This window comes from Equus przewalskii, chromosome 30, assembly GCF_037783145.1.
Source record: "Equus przewalskii isolate Varuska chromosome 30, EquPr2, whole genome shotgun sequence".
Lineage (NCBI taxonomy): Eukaryota > Metazoa > Chordata > Mammalia > Perissodactyla > Equidae > Equus > Equus przewalskii.
The window spans coordinates 12,748,823-12,769,223 of record NC_091860.1 but is presented as its reverse complement, the minus strand read 5'-3'; the positions used below and the strand labels follow the sequence as shown (position 1 = coordinate 12,769,223).

General features: G+C 42.2%; 1 protein-coding gene across 2 annotated transcripts in view; it reads left to right on the top strand.

Moving 5' to 3' along the window:
- The first annotated feature begins 9,138 nt into the window (after positions 1 to 9,138).
- Positions 9,139 to 20,401, top strand: part of SPAG6 (sperm associated antigen 6) — a 66,243-nt gene continuing 54,980 nt past the window's right edge. Inside the window, exons 1-2 of one of the 2 annotated variants that reach the window (XM_070601365.1) lie at positions 9,139 to 9,318; positions 9,404 to 9,499. In XM_070601365.1, coding sequence (XP_070457466.1) covers positions 9,294 to 9,318; positions 9,404 to 9,499 — 121 coding nt within the window. In that variant the 5' untranslated portion in view covers positions 9,139 to 9,293. The remainder of the gene's footprint in view (positions 9,319 to 9,403; positions 9,500 to 20,401) is intronic. The other variant, XM_070601366.1, reaches the window with a different exon arrangement.

The following is a 20,401-nucleotide window of genomic DNA, read 5'->3' as shown; positions in this document are numbered from 1 at the left end:
CGGCTCCGGGTCGGGGGCGCCAGCAGGGCTGATCCCGGCCCGGGAAGCAGCGGCGGGCGCCCGGCGGAGGCCACGGCCCCGCCTCGCTGGCGGACCCAGGGAACCCAGTCTTCGAGCCGGAGCTGCCATGTTGCATTCACGGAGGGCGCCCGTCATTTGACGCTCGCGAGGCAGCGACACCCCCAACCCGGGAGCCCTTTGGCGCTTGGTGCCTGCCGCACAGCTGCGGTCAAAGCCCGAAGGGAGCGCAGGGCGCGGGCGGGAGCCAGAGCCCTGGGGGCAGCGGGCGCGGCGCCGCAGCCGCTTCCTCTCGCCACCTTCCTTCCAGGGGCTGCGGGGCTCCGCGCGCGGCGGAGGCTCGGTTGCCAGTAGCAACCACACGACGGCGATTTGCAGCCAGGGCCGCCGCCGCCGCCGCTGGTACCGCTGCCTCCCCGCACACCTCGGGGTCGAGCATCTGAAACTCCGGGGGTTGCCCTCGTTGACATCTCTCGCCCCCGCCCCGGGTCCTCCTCCTCCTGGACCCTCAGCTGCGCTCAAAGGCCAGCTCCCCGGGCTTGGCCCTGCCCCCACGGCAGACAATAGGGGCGGCTTGGAGCGCACGCTGCAGCGAGCGCTGCGCTCCACCGGCACCTGAGCCCCCCATGCAGGGGCACTTTGCTCAGCCCTAGCCCCAGGTGTCCTCATCTCCAACCTGAGCCGAAATGCTTTGTCAATGGCCAGTCCCTTAGAAAGCTTTTCTTGACTTCAGAAATACGGATGGTGGTCATGAAAGAAGTCAAGACAAGACGCCCACTCCCTTTCTGGTAACATCGACACAAAGAAGAGCTTAGGGTTGTCTCTGCTTTTGGTAACGGTGGCTTCCCTCTGGGTTAGAGTCACAGGCAAACGCTCCAATCGTCCCTCTTCTTTGTCTTGTCTAACCACGAATATTTTGCATGAAATCCTAACATACTCACTTGTGTTAGCTCAAACATTACATCCAGATACTTGTTCTTGTCATATACAAGTGGATGGAGCCCTCTTTTCTCCCTCATTTCATTTGATGAACCACCGCAGCCCTTGCCAGTGTGGACTGAGTGGTCTGAGACGTAAAGAAAATGATTGACATTAACTGGCAGGAATCTTTTTGCCTTTTCTAATATCTGTAGTTCTAGAACACCGATTTAATTTTTTAACAGAACGCTTTCTAGCTTTTTAAACAGTTTTTTATTGAAGAAAATCTTCAAAGTATCCAGCAAAGTGTTTCATTTAGCTCGTAGGATAACTCGGGAAATATGTGCATTGCCAAATTTCTTCGCTCTTAATAATTGTCCTGGCTTTAAATAACCATTAAATTAGCTGAGTGTTCTTCACGGATTGAAATTTCATGTAGATCACAGATGTGTTGAAATTTCTAAGTTTTAAGCTCCTTGAGGACAAGCACCTGTCTTATTTATCTTTGTATGCTCTGGAGTCCTTTTAACATAACTCAATAAATATTTGTTGAATTTCCAGAGGATTCTAGAAGTTCAACGGCACTGATTAGAAAAAACCCCCACTAATAACCAGACAAAGCTTAGAATCATTAATGAGTTCAATGAAAATCTAAACATTTTCCAAGCAGTGGCATTAATCAGATATCCTCATTCATGCATATTTTTACCTAATTATATTTCCAGTGTGGTAGATCGTACTAAAAAAAATCTGACGTTTCCAGAATTCTAAGAAGAATGACACATTGTATATAAGAACTATGAACTTTGCTATTTTCCCACCAAAAGTGGCTGAAAGTTGTTTAAGTAGCCATAAGTAAGATAAGATTTTAAAGTGACTTTCATACAGCACAGCCATGGCATTAACTGTCTCCACAGTTCAACAGGAATGCTTGAGGGGCTAGTATTGCATATTGCAAATCTACTAAGACAATGCACCTTGAAATATCCTATTTAATTTAAGTAATCTTTAAAATATACTGAAAGTAGTTAATAGGTCTTAATCATATCTGATGGTAAACTCAAATCAACATGCCTCCTAAAATGACTCTTAGGTATGATGCTATAAAAGGGGTTTACCCTTAAGCTTCACAAAATGTCAAGTTCATTAAATAAGGCAGTTTACTTCAAAGAAGAAAGTTAGCACTACTTGGTTCCTGGAGGCAACATAATGACCTGTAGCTTGCCCAAACACCCCACCACCACCTTAAAAATAGGAAAGCAATGCTTTAGTGAAAAGTTCCCTTCTATGGTCTTTCAAGAAAGAAAAGCTCCAACAACTTGCTTTGGACCAAGTTAAAGAGATTATCTCCCTTTTTCATTACGACTGTGTCTTTCAATGAATGAAGGATAAGATCAAAGTGCATTCATATTCATGTGAATTATCGCTATAGACTTGAATAATGATGGATTCCCTTGTTTTATTTAAGCTAAAACCAAAAATGCTGCTGCTTTTGAGTCGACACCTCAAGGCTGTAAAGTTTTTTCCATGAGGACTCAAAAGCCAAGCAATTAGGTCTGACAACCACGTCATTTCTATAATGTATTTCCGCACAGAGGACTTTTTATTGGAATTGGTTACATTTCTATAGAATCTTACCATGCAATTTTTGACTTCTTTCCAACCTTTTGAACAAAACTCATGAGTTCAATAAACACACTTCCAAAATACTTAAATATAAATTGTACTGAGAAGATACAGTGATGTTTAGAAAGCATTTAGCTGTTCACGAATCGGACAATGTTATCAGTAATAAACTCAGGAGAGTGTTTTTCCTTTGAATGTGATTCATTACAGTTTGTTTTCTGGTGTAACTGAAGAACTCAGAGTAAGCTTGGGAAAATGTGTTTAACAGCTGTTTTTTTCTAAATATGCCCCATGACAATTTTCTGAAAATATTTTCACTTGGGTTCTCTTCACACTAGTCAATCATTTTTTAAGGAGAAAGAAGTTAGTTACGAGAGCCGATGGACCCCACTCACTTTTACCAAAGGATCATTCTGCTTGAATTATTCACCAATTAAAATCTTTATCACTTTGGAGAACACTTCTAAGGAAATTCATTACAATAAAGTAAATTTACAACAAAATAATATAAGCAACCTTTAAAATAGACTTAAGAAAATGCATTGTCATGAACTTTAAATATACAATTCATATAGGCTCTCTAAACTTAAAGAGAGATCCTAGTGCAACACATGTCTATTATATTATCATGGTCAGCAATGGGTTCTGGGAATATCCTTCCTGGAAAGATGACTGATACCGGTTAGTTGGTATCACTCTTAAACGTTTGCCATGCGTTTAAAGCATTATCCATAAGCATCATATTTTTTTTAAAAATCAATGATTTTCTATCCAGTTGTGCTACAAGAAGTCTCTATCTTCATTGTCCCATTTGGTGTCTTGATATTGCAAGGCATTCTTTAAGCCAAGAGTTTGTTAGGAAGATTGTTTCTTTTTGGGATTTAACCATAAATATATTGACATTAGTTGTATACTTCCAAGTTTGTTTGTAAATTTCCAAGACTTTTGCCCTTGATTTACAATTAAACTGATAAGCAATCACGTATTATTTCACCAAGAACAAAAAAGCACTTCTAGAATAAGGAGCATTTCTTCAGAATTTATTTCCTGTCTTAATAATGGGAAAGGTCTTAGTATTTTAGGTAGTCATGAATTTTTTCTTATGTTATTCATATGAGAACCTTTTAAAAAATAAATATGGGGTAACGTTGGAGTAGGAGGTAAATTAAAGTAATCCAGCTTTAGCAATATTCAATGTTTCTTCTGAAATATCAAAAATTGACAGGAGTTGTGTTTTATACCTTCCGTGGGCTAACAAGGATGCAAATTGTAGTGCAAGTATCTCCTCTTAATGAATGAGATGCTGTGCCACCGCGTCTTCCAATCGACTCTACGTTTTAGCGGAGTTCACTCTCCACTCTGATAATCTCTCTGGGGGAACCCGACATGCAGAGTGGATAAACAGCCTACGGTATTTTTGTGAAAGCAGAAACTATGATAAACCTCCTCTCCGTACTTTTGCAGTATTTTCTACGAGTAGGAACACACAGTCAATTATTCTTCAGAGTAATCAATGAGCAAGAAGTTTTGGCTTGGGACTTGATATAGCGAAATGACGTCAAAAATTTTAAAAAAAATTGAGGCTGGCACATGCGCAGTGAGAGGCAGCTGCTTTTTTTTTTTTTTTTTTAATAAGCTTTTGGCTCTTCACCCCGCCCCTGGGATCTGGCCTGCGCAGCGGGGTCTGGGAAGCTGGTTGATGTAAGGCGGTGCAGGAGTCCCATACCCGACCCCCGACCAGAGAGTCCGAAGCCCCCCTCGCTGCCCCCACCGATGGGGCTCTTTCTAAGTCCTGGGAGGAGAAAGTCAGAGGGAGCAGGGCCGACCCGAGCGGCCGCGGCGAGCTTGTCTGGCTGCGCCCGCGCTTCGGGGCCTGGGCTCCCGGGGTTCCGGGCTCCGGCCGCCCCGGGCTCGCTCCTGCGAGTCGGCCGCAGCATTCCCGGCCCACGGGTCAGCCGCGCCGCGGGAAGGCTCGGGCCGGGCCCTCAGCACGGGAGCCCGCGCGGCCGTGCGGGGCTCGCAGGAGGCCCGGCCCGAGGAGCCAAAGCGAAAGGACAGAGGCCTTCTTTACCCTGCGACCCGGCCCAGCAGACGCCGGCTCGGCGGGACCGGCCCGGCCCGCGCGATCCCCGCCGGCGACCCGCGGAGCTGCCCCCTCGCTCGCCCCCGCCCGACCCCGCGGGAGGAGGCGGCCGGCGAGCCTGCGCCGCGCTTCCGCACGCGCGCCCCCGGGCCGCGCGCCCCCGCCGCAGCCGCCTGCCTGCCTCCCGCCCGCGCCCCCCGGCCGGCCTCTCCCCGCTGCTCCCGGCGGGCGCCCCGCGGGGTTCTAGTCCCAACGACAGCCTGATCCCGGCCCCAACCTATTCCCGGCGCCCCTGCCCCGTTAGAAGCTGCGCGGGGACAGCGGAGGTGCCGGCTGGACTACAGGAGAAGTCGAGGACGTCGGGGAGTACCACATTTCCCCCTGCGCTCCCGCCCCCTCATCCCGCTCCACACCCGACGCACTTGTCTGCCAGGCGGGGCCGCGCCGTCTAGCCACGAACCCCGCGCCCGCCCCGCGCGGGGACCCGCCTGCGGCCAGCTTTGCGGCGTCGGCCGAGAACCTTCCGCTGGGGCGGGCGGAGCCGCACCAGAGGGATGCTGTGGGCCGCGTCCGGATGCCGGCTGGGGGGCGTCCAGGGGTCGTTTCCCATGTGGCACCTTCCATCCTTGTCTCTTGGGTCTTGTACTAATAAAAAGGTGGGAAAGGGATAGTACCTACCTTCTTTGAGACAAGCCCAACAACGCCGAGAGTTTAAAGGAGTGGGGAGTCTGGGGGGTGATGAGGGGCAGTGGCCGATGGACTTGTGTGTCAGGGCGCTTAGAGGTTTCTATCTGGTGATGCTGGGTTTGGGTACAATTCTTAAGGGAAACTCTTTAAAAAGAAGATGTTCACATAACACACACATACGCCAAACAGCAATAATTTGGTTTTTATGCATGTCCCCATTGCCTTAGAAAATGTTATGCTGTGTTTCAGACTTCCACATTAGAAGCATCAATCACTTTGTGCTATATGGTGCCTTTGGAAGTGAACTTCTTCGTGTGTGGAATTCCCCTAATCATGGTTTACTTTGGGAGCAGACAAGATGAGTTCTCTCTCTCCTCCCATTGAATTACTGGAAAAGGAAGCCACGTACAGGTGTATCTTTAAAACTTTGAGGCCAGCTAAATCACCATCACCTTAACATTTATTGGCCATCACACTAAAAGAGACGTAAAACTTTCAAGTGTGAAGAGTTGACTTAAAAAGCCTTGGAAAACTAAATAGGAAATAAGACACAAACACAAGTATAGAATTATTCATCTTCCTCTCCTGGATGGAATTGTCTGAGTCTCTTCTGCTCTTCTGACAAACTTGCTGGCACAACTGGATGGGCAGCTGAGACCTAAACATAAAATTCTGACTTTTCCCCCCAAAACAGTGGCAAAGCAACATTTAAGATGTCATATGTTTGCTTTCATCATTATATATAATATTTTGAGTCCACTAACTTGGTTATGGCATATGTAATGCCTTTATTTTCAATTCAAGTGTGTAAATATGGAGTGATTTCAGTAATTTTAGATTTGGTGTTGGCAACACGATTATTGTATCCTCATAACTTGAATAATTACCTGCAATTGCCAAATGAATGCCTATTTAAATACAAACACTATGTTTTAATTCTTTGGGAGAAGAGGGAAGGACATTTCATATCTAGATAAAACAGCTATTTTTTTCTTTAAAAAAAAAAACAAGAATCCTTTTATTATTTAAGTGATGTTTTATATATTCTCACCTCTTCACCTAAGTTACCCTAAGTCCCTCATTTTTGCTCCCAAAGCACTTACAATGCTTAGAGCAAGTACAGCCCTTAAAACAGGGGCAGGCTGCAGTATATGCTTATTGAATGAATTAATGCTTCATTTACATGTTTATCTCCTACTAGATTTCATGTCCTAGAAGACAGGCACATTCTGTTATTAGCAAAGTGTCTGGCATACATTGATATTTAGTGTATTTTGCTTGATGGACTATATATACACTTGATCCTCCTCAACAGCAGTTTTTAAAATGTGGATGCTAATATCTAATTAGCACATATAAAGCTTTAACTTTTAAAATTCAGCTAGGAACTGAAGAAAAAATACATGTATGTTAAAATTAGCAAAATTTCTTTTAGGCATGTGTAGAATGTATTCCCATGATGATGGGATTTTTCTGACTTCCCAAAGGAGGATTTTTGAACTGGCTTTATCTGTCATCTTTTTGAGTCTCATTTTCATAAATAGAGGAATTAAATGCACAAATGATTCTGAAGGTACATATATGATTAGCTTTTTACAAAAGGAGCCAAAGGCTTCCAAACAAATCTTTCATGGAAACACTTTTGCAAGTTGTTCAGATAATGTTTCATTCTCAATCAAATATATAATTTAATGTGTCAAGTACATTGTATCTCCGTACTTCAATTCATCTAGTACTTTAAGAACAGTAATCTTAAATAGCAGTCTGGGTTTTTTTTTAACTGAAATATCCCTTTGAATAGTTTTCTTTCCCACTGCTTAACTGGTAGAGGTGCGCATGTGACCATGGGGCATTCAATTAACTTTGTAAAATAGAATGGTATTTTAAAGTTAGTAAGTTGAAAAGTTGGTCAGAAAATATAGATTTGCTTTCATGTCAGTAAGAGTAATCTGTTCTCATATTTTATATCTGACTTATTAACAATTCATTTATATGTATATTATGATCATTCTATGTTGCATTTCTCCATTTAATTTTTAAAAAGAGACAAAACAGAGAAAGCTAGAATGAAGAGCAAAGATCTGCCTTCTTTAACATGTCCAATTTCAGATATAAAGTAGGAATCCTATATTGTGTTTTATTAGGAAGAATACAATTTAACCCTTAGACATTGTTAATGCCAGATTCGCAGAATCTATAGTTAAAAATAATTTATATAACTATTTGAACTTAAGTCTTCAAACTTTGTAGCATTCCTTAAGTAAACTGTTAGGTTTATAGGTTTAGACCTTTTTTCACCATTGAGCTCTTATCTCAACATTTTTAAAGTAGAAAATATATAGCAAAACAAAGACTAAAAATGGCAGCTGTGGTAGTTTAGGAGTTTGAATTGTTTAAGGACTGAAACCAAATATGGAACCTTTTAGTTTTAAGGGGATTTTCTTTTTCACAATGCAACAAGGAACTGAAAACAAAATTACAATGAAGGTTTATTTGCTATTTTAATTATTTGCTCAGTCTGTTTCCCCCCACATCTCTAAATGGGAACACACAAAAACTTTAATTTTAAAGGACCTGTTTCCTTAGGGAAATGTTGAGATCATTGTGAAACTTAGGCATTAGAGTTAAGTAAAGGGATTGGGGGTATCCCTGACTTCAGAATGCCTGGAGGAAAAGACATGCACCTGTTCTGGGGGTGGCAGGGACCCAGCTGACTGAACATACTTATTCCTTTCTCTGATTGCTGATCTATTCCCCAACTATTTGGGGCTCTACAAATATCAGGACTTCATCAGAGGGCTCGGTCAGAGCAAGATCTCAAAGATTATTATATAGGACTCACCCCAAACATAAGAACCAGCTAAGTTTGCATGTTCCCTTCTATTGACGAAGAGATATCAAGAGGTTTCGTGTTTCAGCTCTACTCACAGCAGCTGTGACTATCTACTCATTTGACACCTGGTGAGATTGTAGTTTCTGAGGGAGAAACATTTAAAGTTGACACCTGTCATTGAAACATTTAGTATACAGTTTTCGGACAAGTTAGAAACCAGTGGTCGACTAAGTCCTTAATCTGTGTTAAAAGAAACTGGGTGGAGTTAAAGTTATATAAGCTAGGGAAGTCTGGTTAAGATCATTTGAATCAAATTTTCCAGGTAAAAATTCTCTCCCCCTTGCTGTTGGAAATGTCATTCAGCAACAAAATAAGCCTCAATTTAAAAGCCAAAGTCAAAATGTGTAAAAATCACGTAAAAACGAGGAGAGAGCAAAGTTGGTAGTAATTAGGAGAAAGTTAGGGGAACAAAGTGACGGGAAGACAGGGCATTCATCATATTGTTTCCTTGTCTGCTTTTCTCATTGAATCTCTCCGAGTGCTAATTCCGTGCTCTCAACACAGCATCATTAAGTGTGTGAACACGGTTGTCTTGACCCTCCAGGAATCCTGCAACCAGAAATGCCAGGCGTAGAGAAGCTGGATGGAAGGGGAAAACGTTGCACTGTGAAGCTGCGCGGACAGTCGCGTATTTGTCAGACGTCACGATGTCACAGGGCGGATTTCTCTTGACCGTCGAAGCCCAGCCGACTCCGCTGCGCAGCCGGGGCTCCCCCGCCCGGCCCGAGTCCGCGCCGCATCGGGAACCTGCGGGGCCGCGCTGGGTCCGCAGAGACCCCCGGCCCGGGCGGCCGGGCACGCTCGACGGGGCCCCTCCTGCGGCGGCGGCGGCGGGCGGACTCCCCCGGGCCGGCCTCGCGGGGCGCCGGGGCTCCGCGGCCGTGACGTCACGCCCGGGACTGGCCGTTGCCGCGAGACGGCCGCGTTCCGGTTCCGGTCGGTTGCCCGGGAGACGCGGGTACACAGAGAGGAGCGGCGGCCGTCGGAGGCCCAGGCGTCGCGGCGGTCGCCCCCTCGGCCGACGAGCCCCTGGGCGCGGAGCGGGCGGCGGGCGCGAGCGGCGGCGCCATGAGTCAGAGGCAGGTGCTGCAAGGTAGGGCGCGGGCGGCCGGGCGGGCGGCGGGGCGGCGGGGACGGCGGGCAGCGCGCGCGGCCGCCCCACCGCCCTCTCCCCGCAGTGTTCGAGCAGTACCAGAAAGCCCGGACCCACTTCGTGCAGATGGTGGCCGAGCTGGCGACCAGACCCCAGAACATCGAGACGCTGCAGAACGCGGGTGAGCCGCACCCCGAACCCGCGGCGCTCGGGGCCCCTGGCCGCGCCCCTCGCCCTGCGCCGCCTGGCGCCCGCCTCGCCCTGCCCCACCCCCCCCGCCCCGAGTCCCCGGTCGCCCCGGGTCCCCGACTCCTCGTCGCCCGCTGTCCCCGGTCCCCGCCTCACCCCCGGCTCCCCGTCGCCCCGCTCCCCTGCCGGCCGAGTTTTGGGGAAGGGCGGGCTGGGGAGGGGAGGACGGCGTCCCTAAATTCCTCCAGTCCACCGCGAAGGCTGCAGAAGCCTCTGGCCTCTTGCGCGGGTCTTTGGGGGTGAGGCCAAGAGGGTGACGCTTCCAGAATGGTCGAAGTGGGGCCTGACGCCCCTATTGCCATCTTTATGACGACCCGGCGAGTGTCAGGTTGAAAGTGAAGGCCGTACGAATTGCCTGGAAGTCATTTCTCGGGAATGGGAATCTGCCCTCATCAGACCCATTTTTTCCGGGCGCCGCTGCGGGTCACCCCGCAGCCTTGGATCGCCTTCGACTTCCTCGCGCCAAGGCGCTTCCAGAGCGGTTGACACGTCGTTTCTCGTCTTGCGTTAGTGAAAGAGCAGTGACATGCCCGCGTGTTTCCCAAGAGATTCAGAGTAGGGAAATCCTTATGGTGCTCTCACTCCACCCCCCAGTCGGGACTCCTGCAGGCTCTCGAGAGAGAGGAAGAGTGTGTATGTGTGTGTGCCATTCACTTCCTATCCATGAACACAAACTGGTAGAGAAGATAATGGTGGTCCGTGTTATTTTTTCCCCTCTCTCTCTAAATAAGGATGATTCCACTGCCGTCTGAACTCAAAGTCAGATAGCATTTTGTCACTACCGTGTCATGAGAAATCTTCAATTTATAGGATGCGATCTTTAAAACTCATTTAAATTAACACGGAATTAAAAGAAAATTAAGAACGTGTTGACAGGGCAACAATGTTTAGACATCATGTTTGCTCTGGGTTTCTTTGAGGAGAATTACTCCTCCAGCTAGACGGTAATTTCTTTTGTCACTGGGAGGGGTTTTGGTGTTTATTCCTTGTATGTTTTTATTTGGGGGGTGGAGGAGGTGTATTTAGAATAGAGAAAGTGTATTTTATAAACGTTTAAAAAAACTTTTTATTTTGAGATCATTGTAGATTCACATGCAGTTCTAAGAAATAATACAGAGATCTCATGTACCCCAAAAGTGTAGTATAGTGTCACCTCCAGGATGTTGACATGATGAAAATCCATTGATTTTATTCAGGTTTCCTCAGTCTTACTTGTATTTATTTGTGTGTAGTTCTATACAGTTTTATCCCGTGTGTATCCACCACCACCATAGTCAAGATACAGAACACTTCCCATCACCCCAAAGATCCCTTGTGTTGCCCTTTTATTCCCAAGTCCACCTTGCTCTTGTCCCTAAGCCTGGGCAACCACTGATCTGATCTCCATTTCAAAAATTTTATCATTTCAAAGTTGATAATCTTTTGTTCTGCAGTTGTTTCACATGGCTTAATTTTCTTCTGAATGTCTGTGTGCTTGCGTGCATACCCCTCAGAGTACCCAGAACAGGGCTGGACACACAGTGTTTCATGTATGCTGTCTAATTTAAACTTATTAGAGCAAGTTACATTTTTTAAATGCACTTGTCTTTTTAGGTTTTGTTCCTCTTGGTCCAACTCAATGGCCTTTGTGAATGGACACTTGCTATTTACAAATATTTAATTTCTGGGCAATATGTATACAGCTAAACTAAACCACTATTTTTTAAAAAGGGAGAATGATTAACATTATTTTTAAAATTTGATGCTGAAATATGGAAGTATAAATAACACTTAAGATACAGAGCAATATGTTTTAGTATCCTGGTGTCAGGTTGTCTCTTCCCACAGTGTGCAACATAGAATATATTATGGAATTGAATCAATCTAAACTGTTAGGCTAAGTCATCAGCAAAGTATAAGTGACTTGGATGTGACATTCTTAAATAGCCGCCTGTTTCCACTCATGGTCTGGCTTATGGAGAAAAGGAATATAACAATATTTTGAAGTTATCTGCACTTGATTAATATCTTGATGGAATACTAAGATTTTTATTTTCCTGAGGAACTTGTTTTAACATATTTCATGTTATCAAGAGTCAACTTAAGCGCTCCTTTAGTAATCTTAAATAGAGATAGATAATGAATATTCCAATATATTTATTCTTTTAATTAAAAAATAACCTGTGAGCTTTATGAAAACCTTTCCTTCTTCATAGCCAACTAACTTAAGCATTCAACTGGTTTTGCTTTAAAAAAAAATCACTTGAATTAAGAATGCTTTCAAATGAGCCATAATATGTATGTACTGATTAAATATTATGATCAAGCTTTTTTTTCAGTCAAGTAACTTTGTTTTGGTAGCATAAAATACCAATGCATTTTACTCCAGACTTTGACATACTGTCTGCGTGCTTGGGAGGATTTTGTTTTGTTTTGTCTTCTCACTTTTTCCCCCTAATAAACTGTTTAAATAAATATTATGGGTATATCATGGATGCAGGACAATGTGAAAAATATTTTCCATGTAGGCATCATAATAAATAAGTAGTTCCCTTGTTCAGAATTTTTGAATTCATTCAATGTGAAAGGCACCTTAAAGGTGAAAATTATCAGTGGAGTTTTATTTCATTCTCTGATCATTCTCTGATATTTTCCGTTGTGTTTTTGATGTGCTAATGAGAGATTTTGCTTTATTAAATATGTCAAAGTAATTACCACAGCAAACAAAATGTTGCAAGATATCTTCTTCAGAGTATTTGGACAAGAATGAGTTTGATTTCTAATCAAAATTGTCACTAGAAAGAACTGTGTACAATGTGTCTATAACCTGGAGTTATTTTTTTTTCTCATTGAGATTTTATTCCTTCTAAATCAAAAGAACATAAATGAAAACATTAAAAAGTTTAATGTTTGTTGTAAAATCTCTTTATGTACTCTCAAACCCTGTAGTTTGAACCATTACATCTTGCAGCTATTTAAAAATGAATTTTGATACTTCTCCTCTGTGAACAATCAGTAACACATGACTGTGGTTGTGGAGATAATACACTGTTACTTCTAACAATTGTAGAATGTCAGCAATTGAAGGTAGTTGCTTCGTGTAAGACGTAAGAAACAGATTTTGTCACACATTGGAATACCAGGCCACTCTTAGGTTGTCTAGGAGGACTTCTGAAATAAGCTAATAAAAGCTCCAAGAAAATTGTTTTTAAACTGCTTGGCAACATAAATAAACTTCTGAATCAGCTATTTATCTAAGAAGAGTGGGAATAAAGTTTAAAATAATACTTTGTAATATTTTACTTATAACCTATAGTGAAACAGTAAACATGGCAAGTCAGTACTTATGCACATTTTCGGAAGAACAGAAATAGAGGAGTTTGAATAGCACTTTCAATATGCAGCTGTATGAAACTGATTTGCAAATTGAGACAATTTAATGGGTTCAGAATTTAAGAAAATAAGTAATATATGTTGACATAAAATGACTTTAAATTACATGTATCTGGGGCAAGGTAAAAATCTTCAGATTAATTATCTTCATAGCACCTCAATTTGCTATGAAAAGGGAAAGCCTCAGTAAGCATTCATAATGTACTTAAAACACATGCTGTTAGGTGCACGGACCATGATTCTCTTACAAAAACTACTGTCTCAGAGGATGTTGAAACAAAAAAGATAACTAGTAGAAGAACTACAAAAAACGAATCATATTGTTTAAATTTGATGTATTTTATCAATATAAAAGGAGTCTTATGGTTGTGAATCTCAGATAATTGAAGCACTCACTTTAAAAAAAAGAAACAGGAATAGAGGTTTGTTACATATGCTTAAGTGGAAAATATTTCAGGGAACTATAAAAATTCTGAACCTGTATGTACCTAAGAATATGTCCTAAAAACAAGATTATTCAGAATTTTATTCTGTGTTCCAAACCACTGTTCCTACGTGGGTCTTCATCTGTTTTGTCATCTAAGCATGGGTATATAAGTAGAAAATAAGTTAACCAGGGCTAGGGTCTCATTGTTTTCTTAGGGAAAACTAGAAAATTAAAAAAAAAATCCAAGCCTATAAGAGTGGGACTTAGAAATGGCAAATTATGTGGGTTAAAATTTAATGTTGCAGATCAAATGTTTTGAGAAGGTATTTAAGTATTTCTTAATTCTACCTTACACTCGAATGTTGTTTCCCGGCCTTTGCACCTCTGCTAGAAGCTTTTCCAACACTTCTTTGCCTGTTTAATTTCTGCTCATTCTTTATGGCTCTGTTTAGATCTTGATTCCTCAGGGAAACCTTCCTTGAGCCCTCGGAGTAAGTGAAGCCTCTTGATTTATGCTTTCCTCGCTCCTAGTATAGTCTCTCTTTCATAGTGCTTATCACAAGTATAATGATTTAGTTTCTGTTTTCTCTACTAACTGTGAATTCCATGCCTAGCATAATGCTTAGCATACAGCAGGTGTTAACATGTTTAAATAGAATGACGGAAGGAGTAATTACTTTTCTAAGTGTTTTCATATCTCTTAAAAAATTAGATTCTTGTTACAGCTCAGCTAGGTAGAGGCGGTATCTTCTTCAGTGGGGGTGCTTAAGCCCAAAGAAGGGTGGATAACTGCCCTCATCACAAAGTGAGTTAGTGGCCAAACTGAGACTAGAACCCATTTCCTAATTGCTACCTGGCCTTGTGCTCTTTCTGTGTGACCTTGTAGGTATTGTAAACCATTGCTAGATGGTTCTAGGAGTGCCTAATAAACCCCAGCGTTAACTGTTAGAACAAGTCATCTGTTTAGGCCTGTGGGTACCAATGGCTGTCCAGTAATTGTGAGAAATTGGCGTTTGAGGTCTCCTTGAGGACCATTATGGGAGCTTGAGTGTAGGCCGGATGCAGAGGACTAACTTTAATTGATAAATACATGGAGGTTTGAGGTGGTGGAATTTGTATTTAGGGCTTAAACTGGCCTCAGAGCTCTAGAGGACCTTCAGCTTCCTTTGGCTTCTAAGAAAACCAGAGGCTCTGTAAGAGCACCCAGGGAAAGGTGTGGAATCCTCTAGAAGAGGAGAGCCAGGATAGGCCTTCAGAGAGTTGTTGGACTGAGACCCTGCCGGGATCCGGGAGCGTGCAGAGGAGACCCCATCAGAGCCCCGGGGCCAGCTGCCCTGTGACTGACTGCCCGCTCACCTGGGTGCTTTGAGAACATGTGAGGTAGAGCACAATGAAGAGGGAGGCGCTGGGGATTGGTTGGTTGGTTGATGTGAGCGTATACTGAACACTTCCCTTGGTTTTTTAAAATCATGCTTTCTGTGGAGGATTTTTCTTCCATGTTCCTTGGGGGCAGAACTCTGGGGTTTCTATTGGGTAAATCTCCTGGCCCTAGGAGAAATCCAGGGCCACAAGTCGAGAAAAAATTTGGCTTTGCCTTGTAGTGGGTGGGATGGCCCATCTGAACACACAAGTCAAACTTCCTAATTTTCAAAGTGAAATTTTGGTTTTGCCATATACCCCAAGTTTTCTATGATAAGAGTAGCTCAATCTTAAATGTATTGTTGATTCAAGTTCTATTCTAGTCTAGGTGGAAACAGGTGATACTTGTGCTTGTGTGCGTGTGTCTCCAAAGGAAATGACCTCTATCCACTTTTCTGTGTGTTCTCAGTTCTGTGTCTGTGTCAAGTTAGACTCACTAATAAATTAGTCACATAGACTAGATTTCATTAGTTTTCCAGAGGAATGTCTTTGTAGAATTCATCTATTAATATGCCCTCTTTTTTTATTGGGGGCTTAATTAAAAACACTTAATTTTGGGGGGCTGGCCCCATGGCCGAGTGGTTAAGTTCACGTGCCCCACTTCGGCGGCCCAGGGGTTCACCAGTTTGGATCCTGGGTGCAGACATAGCACTGCTCGTCAGGCCGTGTTGAGGCGGCATCCCACGTACCACAACTAGAAGGATCCACAACTAAAAACATGCAACTATGTACTGGGGGGATTTGAGGAGAGAAAAGAAAAAAAACCAAAAAACACTTAATTTTCCCATAGCTTCTTTAAATGTATCATTTAAGACATTGTCCATTTCGTTAAATATTTTATATATATATTTATATTATTATATACATTTTTATGTATATATTTTTATATTCTTTTATTCAACCAATCTTTTTTAACTATTATATGCCAAGGTAGGCCTAGGTATGGAATTTCAGGAAAAAAATTGTTTATACTTCCTTTTATTTCATAAAGTGATTTCCTTTTTACTTTTACTGCCAGGAAACTCAGTACTTTGTTCAGAATTCAATTGCAGCAACTATCCCTAACCTATGTTTCTGATAAAATTATCAGTCTCCCTCTCTACTACATGGCTCCTAATTATTATCTTTGTTTCCATATCTTTTAAAGTAACCTGTCTCAAAAGTTTTTAGAGTAGGTGGAATATGAATAAAATTTAAACATTTTATCTGAAGATAGATTTTTTCCTTCCGTATCCTTTTATCTTTTTTATTTTATTTTTTATTGACGTCATAATAGCTTATAAGATTGTAAAATTTCAGCTGTACATTATTATTTGTCAGTCACTATATATATCTGCCCCCTTACCCCTTATGCACACCCCCAATCCCCTTCCCCTCTGGGAACCAATAATCTGTTCTCTTTGTCCATGCGTTTGTTTATCTTCCACATGTGAGTGAAATCATATGGTGTTTATCTTTCTCTGTCTGGCTCATTTCACTTACCATAATACTCTCAAGGTCGATCCATGTGGTTGCGGATGGGACAATTTCGTCTTTCTTATGGCTGAGTAGTATTCCATTGAATATAGATACCACATCTTCTTTATCCAGTCCTCAGTTGCTGGGCACTTGGGTTGCTCCACATCTTGGCTTTTGTAAATAATGCTGCAGTGAACATAGGGGTGCATAAGTCTCTTTGAATTGTTGATTTCAAGTCATTTAGATAAATACCCAGTAGTGGATAGCTGGGTCGTGTGGTATTTCAATTTTTAATTTTTTGAGAAATCTCCATACTGTTTTCCATAGTGGCTGCACCAGTCTGCATCCCCACTAGCAGTGTATAAGGGTTCCCTTTTCTCCACATCCTCTCCAACGTTTGTTGTTTTTTGTCTTTGTAATTATAGCCTTTCAACAGGTGTTATCTCATTGTAGTTTTGATTTGCATTTCCCTGATAATTAGTGACGTTGAACATCTTTTCATGTGTCTGGTGGCCACCCGTATATCTTCTTTGGAAAAGTGTTCATGTCCTCTGCCCATTTTTTGATCAGGTTGTTTGGCTTTTTGTTGTTGAGTTGTATAAGTTCTTCTCATATTTTGGAGATTAACCCTTCGTCGGATATATGATTTGTAAATATTTTCTCTGAATTGGTGTGTTGTCTTTTCATTTTGTTCATGGCTTCCTTTGCCTTCCAGAAGCTCTTTATTCTGATGAAGTCCCATTTATTTATTTTTTCTTTTGTTTCTCTTGCCTGAGTAGATATGATATTTGAAAAGATCCTTCTAAGACCAATGTCAAAGAGTGCACTACTTCTATTTTCTTCTAGGAGTTTTATGGTTTCACATCTTAGCTTCAAGTCTTTAATCCATTTTGAGTTAATTTTTGTGTATGGTGAAAGATAATGGTCTACTTTCTTTCTTTTGCATGTGGCTGTCTGGTTTTCCCAGCACAGCTTATTGAAGAGACTTTCCTCTCTCCATTGTATGATCTTGGCTCCTTTGTCAAAGATCCATAGATGTGTGGTTTTATTTCTGGGCTTTCAGTTCTGTTCAATTGACCTGTGTGTGTGTTTTTATGCCAGTGCCATGCTGTTTTTATTAGTATAGCCTTGTAGTATATTTTAAAGTCAGGGATTGTGATGCCTCCAGCTTTGTTCTTTTTTCTTAGGATTGCTTTAGCAATTCAGGGTCTTTTATTGCCCCATATGAATTTTAGGGTTCTTTGTTCTATTTCTGTGAAGAATGTCATTGGGATTCTGATTGGGATTGGATTGAATCTGTAGATTGCTTTAGGTAGTATGGACATTATAACTATGTTTATTCTTCCAATCCATGTGCATGCAATATTTTTCCATTTCTTTATGTCATCATCGATTTCTTTTAATAGTGTCTTATAGTTTTCATTGTTTAGGGCTTTCACCTACTTGGTTAAATTTATTCCTAGATATTTTATTCTTTTTGTTGCAATTGTAAATGAGATTGTATTCTTGAGTTCTCCTTCTGTTAGTTGTTATTAGAGTATAGAGATGCAACTGATATTTGTAAGATGATTTTATACCCTGCAGCTGTGCTATAGTTGTTGATTGTTTCTAATAGTTTTCCAATGGATTCTTTAGGGTTTTCTATACGTAAACTCATGTCGTCTGCAAACACTGAAAGTTTCTCTTCTTCAGTGCCTATTTGGATTCCTTTTATTTCCTTTCTCTTGCCTGATTGCTCTTGCCAAAACCTCCAGTACTGTTAAACAAGAGCGGCTAGAGTGGGCACCCTTGTCTTGTTCCTGTTCTCAGAGGGATGGCTTTCAGTTTTTGCCCGTTGAGTAGGATGTTGGCTGTGGGTTTGTCAAATATGGGCTGTATTATGTTGAGGCACTTTCTGAAGACAGATTTTTTAACTTATTGCCTTCCAAAAATTTCCTCTTCAGATATTACCCATGAAACCGCTTGGAGCAGATAGTCCTTTTAGAACGATCCTATTTGTTCTGTATACTGACCCCATCCTGGACATTCCAACCTTCTGCGGTAGATGGATATAATAGGTATATATTGTAAAAGAGAAAGCACATTGACAAAAGAAGACAGGACTAATTGAAAATTTGCAGCTCCCTAGAAGGCTTTCAAATTAAAATAGAATTATATCTATGTGGAGTGATTTTAGGTGAGGGAACAGTTTCAATGGCCCATTTGAGTTCCTTAAAACTTTATGAATTTATGGTAATAGTGACATTTATGAAGCTGACCTCATGTACATAAGAAAAGAACTATGACGTATATTATCCATTTTGTTTTTATTTTAACTAAAATTTACCTGAAAAGAGAATATTGCTCATTAATTTTCACAATTTGTTTATCATTAAACAAACATTTGAGTGTCCAGGTGCCAGATACATGCTTAGATGCTGACCATGCAAAAATAGAAGGCAAAGACTCTGCCCTTAAGAAGTTTATTTGCTAATGGAGAGTTCGATACATAAGTAAAAGGCTGTTTGGTAATTGTCTAATATATAGACATACGAAGCAGATATGAAGGGTGCCTAACTCAAGCTTTGGGAATGAAGGATGCTATTCATGCAAGACTTCTCGGAGGAGGTGTTATCTGTGCTGAATTTCCTAGAGTTAGCCCGATGAAGCAGCAGGAGGAAAAGTGCATTCAGGTAGAGGGAACATTATGTGTAAACCGTAGAGGCAAGAGAAAAGGTGGTACTTGTTAGATAAGGCTGGAGCTTCTTGGGGTAGCAGGGCAAGGGAGAGGAAAGTCAGGGGCTGGAGAGGAAAACAGGCCTAATTTTGAAGGACCTCATCTGAGGTGTAGATCTGTCCTGAAATTGATGGAAGGCCGTTGAAAAGTTTTAATCAGAGGAGTGGTGGGATCCATTTTGTGTTTTAGATTGGTGATTTCACATTAGTGTGGAGAATCAATCGAGGGGGTTACCACAGGATCAGGAAGGGCGGGTGTCCGTTTTGCTGTAGCAGTCATGCTGGAAAGAGGCATGAGGCACCTGTGACTTAGGAAAAGGGGGCAGGGCCAGGGAGGAGACAGACGGGTTCCAGGTGACTCCCAGGCTTCGGGCTGCTTAGGCACATTAGCGCCATTCGTTAATGGAGAAAGGGGACAAAAAGCAGAGGGCAACGGCGACTTGGCTCTCCCATTGTTGAGGCTGAGGTGCGTCTGGGATGCCAGGTGCCAGTGACTGTGGTAAGCAGTGTGGACGCGCAGGGCCGGGGTTCGGAAGAGAGACCTTAGCTGGAAACAAAGGTTTGGATGTGTGGAACTTACATGTTCAGTTGAAAACTATACTAAAAGCCCATTTTATATTTCTTCATGTAATTATAAACATGTAAATTCCAATCATTTTATCTAAAGTATAATGTAAATTGAACTTGCCATAACTTTTACGCTTTACATACTCAGTTCCAATCTCACATATAGACAGTGGCAACTGTGACCTCGTCAAGAGTCAGACAGTTGCAGCAGAAGAATGAATAGCATTTCGGTTTAGGACAGTAATCATGGGAGACAGCTAGAGTGATGTTAATGGTAGAATAATGTGAATTCTACAGATGATACCCTTTAGTATGCATTCTAAACCTGGCGCGTACGCCAGTTTTCATTGGTAAATGGGCTGTGATTGCCATTGGGAAGGAGACCTGGGAGAGCATAGACCCTAGAGCTATAAATATTATCTGCCTCACCGGACTGTAACGCGGATTAATGGGTTAATATCTGGAAGCTTCTTAGGGGAGTGGCTGGCATGTGGTAAATGCTATGTAAGTGTATGTTATATAAGTAAATAAATACATACTGTGTTCCCGCTCCCTCTTAGAAGAATGCTAGCTTCTCAGCGAGAGTCATCTTCCTCTCACCCCTCGCCGCTCAGCAATGACCTAGCAGCTTCACTCACAAACAGCTGAATTCATCGCGAATCCCCAGACAAAAGTCGGAAGATACTACAGTTAATGAGAATAAATTTAAAAGGAGAAAGTAGATAATTCTTGATCATGAGCTTCTTGGATTATTTATCATTATAACTGAATTCTATGTAAAAAGACTATACATACATTTTGTGATTCATTGTGACCCTTTATATAAGTTATAATACTCTTTATTGTAGGGGACTTAACACCTAAAATCATAGTTGA